The 4180-nt window shown below is 32.6% G+C and overlaps 1 protein-coding gene across 1 annotated transcript; it reads right to left on the bottom strand.

Annotated features, from left to right (window-relative positions):
* On the bottom strand, positions 1-3421 carry LOC133670126 (uncharacterized). Its single transcript, XM_062090599.1, has 3 exons — positions 3123-3421; positions 1209-1428; positions 1-790 (listed from the first exon to the last, which is right to left on the bottom strand). The coding sequence occupies exons 1-3, from the start codon at positions 3333-3335 to the stop codon at positions 387-389; spliced, it is 837 nt and encodes a 278-aa protein (XP_061946583.1). The 5' UTR covers positions 3336-3421; the 3' UTR covers positions 1-386.
* Positions 3422-4180: the final 759 nt, after the last annotated feature.

Raw genomic sequence — 4180 nt, 5'->3', positions numbered from 1 at the left:
TGCACAAAATGCACGCGATGATGGATATATAGTTGCATAAAACATGAACACAATACATCTATGATATTACACTCAATTTTTTTTATCCTGAACAATGCAGTATTCAAGCATCGTACTAGAACACTTCAAGCCCCTCTAACATGACTTATGATAACTACTTGAATGACCCACAAAGATGCAAAACTAGCTCCCCATTTAGAAAGCTCAGCATTGGGGTCTGCCTTCAACCATATATAGCCGCAAATACAACTACAAGCACTCGGTATACAATAATCCTATTCATTGCCTGCATCCATATATATGGATTGCTTATATAGGTGGCACTGCTCAAGATGGTCAAAACTTCCCTATCACAAGAACAAAACTGGTTGACATCCTATGACCTTCTAAGTCACAGTCAATGCTGGAGCAGCAGAGAAGTGAAAGCAAGATTCATGTGCTTGTCTTGATGAGGGCAGAGAAGATATCTTGCTTGAGGGTTCTTCAACAGACCGTCCTCCAGAAGTATTAGACCATTTCATTTGCATGAAGCTTCTCTTTCTCCATGGACCCATGTGGATTTTCTTCTCTTTCATTGATCTCTTGGCTGCATCACATAGAATGCCCACAATGGCGTTGAGGTATTCAGCTTTTCCTATGTAGTATTCTGGCAACTGGGCCACAAGATTGCGGTACTCATCACATGCTTTAGCCATCTCAAACTGGTCTCGGAATTCCAACTCAATCAGATATGGAATTTTCTTCTTGCTTCCGATTGTGCTTGCAATCATTTCTACGTACTCGTGCTTCCCTGGAAATTAAGGGCATGGATAAAATTCATATCACACACAAAGAGAGAGAGAAAGGGTATCTTAAGAAACAGAATTACTCTTTTATACAAGAAGAAAAGCATAGATCTTTTCATGACTATATTTTCTATTTAAAGGCCTTGTAGAATTTGCCTAATTTTCTATTTCAAGGTTTCACCTTCAAATTTTAAAAAGGATAAGGATGTAATAATTTCTTGATTGGTGAGTGGATCTCAATTTCAGCGTAGAATTTTATATTCCCTTAAATATGAATTTTCATGGTCTGCATTAACTATGTTTATGTAATAATCTTTTGTTAAAAAAATTGTTCTTAGTTGTCTGGTATAAAACTTGTTGTACCTCCTAAAAAAAATTAATAAATCCATTGAATTAAGCAGAGAAGTATAGAATTATGATCACCTCCTGGATACTTTTTGGTGTTTTTCCACTTTGACGTGCAAAGAGCTGCAACAAATCCCTTTTGGGTGAGCAAATTGACAACCCTCTGCCTTAAACAGGTAGTGCACCCTTTACTGGGCTTCAAGCAGCTGCAAAAATCAGCCTCCTTCGCTACCCCTGTGATTCTGTAGACCTCCTGCCTTAACTTTGAACCTGTTTTGCTACAGCGGTTCAAGACTTCCTGCAAAAACAATTTATCGGTTTCGCTAAATCTCACAATTACAAGTTCCCAGTGTTATACATGTGTAATGATGCAATTACCTGTTACATTATTAAGAGTTTTCACGAGGTAATGAGCTCGTGAGTTGGCTAAGATTACTCCCTATATTTTTATTTATTTATTTATTTATTTATAGAAGTGATCGATTCAGTACGTCATAGTAATAAGTTTTTTTTTTTTTTTTCTCAATCGCCCGTCCTACCCCACTACCGAAATGACGATTGAAATTTCAACGAAGTAAAATATACCCCAATCAAAGCTCTAAAAGTTAATATATTTGTCTTCTTTTTCCAAGATTTTATGGGGGGACATCGCTTTCATACCTACCCAATTTGCACACGATTCATTGTTAACAACCGGAGGTTTGCGACGGTACATGTGGCACCATTATTACCAGTTATAATTAAGGTTGTCTGTAACGAAAATGATGCCACAATTGAGCAAATTTCCAAATCAGTGACAACCATACAATATCTAACACATTTATTTTGATGTTTATATTTTCTGCCCCCAAAAAATCTTATATTCTCCGGACAAAAGGACCTGACTTGTCTAAAAATCTAAATCAATATATGGTGGTCGTAGTTTCCAGGAAGTCCCCTGGTGTTGCTTGTCCATTCAATGGTGGATTCAGTGCTGAAAAATCTCAAAATCATATCTCTACAGAATTAGAAAAAAATAACTAATGATTGGTCACTTTAATTCACAAAATCTTTTTTGCGTTGAAGAGTACTCCGATTCAGATAGCATCTTAGGAAAACAAGTACATATGCTCTGTATCAAAAGATTGATTATTGCAGTATTTGATGGTATAATAGTAGTTATTTTTTAAAGTATGTTTTAGCTAAACATACATTAAAATAATAATTTTTTCATAAATATATTAAAATGATTTAAAAACATTAAAAATTAATTTTTTAAAAAATTTATTATTTTAAAAGCAGTGCTCCACTGCAAAAAATAAATACTACCAATATTAAGAAAATAAAAATCTCAAAACAAGCTTCCACTATTGGACCATATATCCTATGTTGCCAGGGGCGGAACTAAAAGCTTTTATCTGAAGGTGCCATCATGTAAAAATTATAAGGTTGGAGAGTAAATATTTTATTTGAAAATGGGCTGAATGTATAATTATTATGAAAAATATAAAAAAAATACTAAAATTAAGATATTATAAAACTTTGAGGGTGCCAAGCTCCCCAAAACATAATGGAGGTCGGTCCCTGTATGTTGGCATTACTATACCAATTAATATATATCCTACGTTATACACAGGCAAATATATATAATTTAGTATTGCAATCCAAGTAGATATTGCATGATTTCAATTTTGTCTCCAATCATAGTCGAAAGATAACACAAAATGCAAAAAACTTAACACTTAATTACTGGTTACAGGCTAGGATGAGAGATTTTGGAAGAACTAACCATCCTATTATAAAGAGATTAATTGTAAAAATTCTATTAATATTCATTTCCTGATCAGGTAGCTAGCTATAGTAAACATCTGAACTTGAATAGCATTATGCATGATATATCATTTCTAAAGAAGCTAAATACATAAGAACAAAAGGAAGCAATGCCAACCCTTAGTTATAATTATTATAATCTTTTTTCTTTTTTTGTAAATTATTGTAATTAAAATTAAATACCTGAAGCAAGGCCTCTTGGGATTCCCAAAATATAGCCCTTTCCATGGGGTCATGGAAGCCGTGATCAGACTCGTAGTCATCTTCGTCCTCGAAAGAGCGATCAGACTCATCAGCAAAATCTTCAGGAAAGAACACAGAAACATTCTCTTCAAGGCTGTCCATACGTTTATGACCATGGCCAAGACCAATCTCCTCCGTATGTTTATTACCCATCTCCTGGCTATGTCAGAGAAATAGTAAGGAGAGAGAAGAAGACAAGGGAGAGAAGATTGACCTGTTGCAAGAATAATGCCCTTGACGAGAAGAGTATTTATAGGGGGTTCCCACGTCAGCTAGCATTATCTTGCATTCTGTAATTTAATTTTGAAGGATTCTCAAGGATAAAAGTTTATTTTTGATATTATTAGAAAGAAAACATGGTCAACATATATTTGCCATTTTTGTTTTAAGTATATTTTTTTTAGAATCTTTTTTTTTTTTGTGGATCCTAAATGGTATAGGTTAAATATCCCATCTCGTGAATGAGCTTCATGCATTCCAATAAATTTTATAAATTATTTTGAATACCGATTTTAATATTTAAATTTAAAAAAAAACTATTTTCTTGATCACCATACTATTTATTTTTGAATTAATTAGTTGTTTAATAATTCAGGAATTTCTTGTGATGCCAACTTGTATGGTTGGTTTGGATGATATATAAACAAGCATTTTATGTATTAGATTGAGATATTTATTCATATACATTAATTAGGTTGCTAAATGAACCCAACTATTTCTCAACTTTATAGGTCGAATAAATTAATTAATTGCTGGTTGTAACAGATTTTATAAATATATATACAAGGCTTTTTTTCAAAATTATTTTTAAAATTCAAGTTCAAGTAAATAAACAATAAACAATAAACAATAAACAATAAAATTCAAGTTCAAGTAATTATATGAAAAAAATAAACAATAACAAATTCAAATTCAATTAAAAATATATATATAAAAAAAAAAACACTCCACCAAACCTATAAACCAGGGCAATTTAGGTTACTCTAATAAACTTGTAA

The sequence above is a fragment of the Populus nigra genome, chromosome 12 (assembly GCF_951802175.1).
Source record: "Populus nigra chromosome 12, ddPopNigr1.1, whole genome shotgun sequence".
NCBI lineage: Eukaryota > Viridiplantae > Streptophyta > Magnoliopsida > Malpighiales > Salicaceae > Populus > Populus nigra.
This window is presented reverse-complemented; position numbering and strand designations above follow the sequence as displayed.

Excerpts from the sequence above, each read along its gene's own strand:
- LOC133670126 (XM_062090599.1), bottom strand. The coding sequence starts at position 3,335 with ATGGGTAATAAACATACGGAGGAGATTGGTCTTGGCCATGGTCATAAA. Across the intron at positions 1,429-3,122 it reads CCCAAGAGGCCTTGCTTCAG|GAAGTCTTGAACCGCTGTAG; the intron begins GTATTTAATTTT and ends TTGTTTTTGCAG. Across the intron at positions 791-1,208 it reads CACCAAAAAGTATCCAGGAG|GGAAGCACGAGTACGTAGAA; the intron begins GTGATCATAATT and ends CTTAATTTCCAG.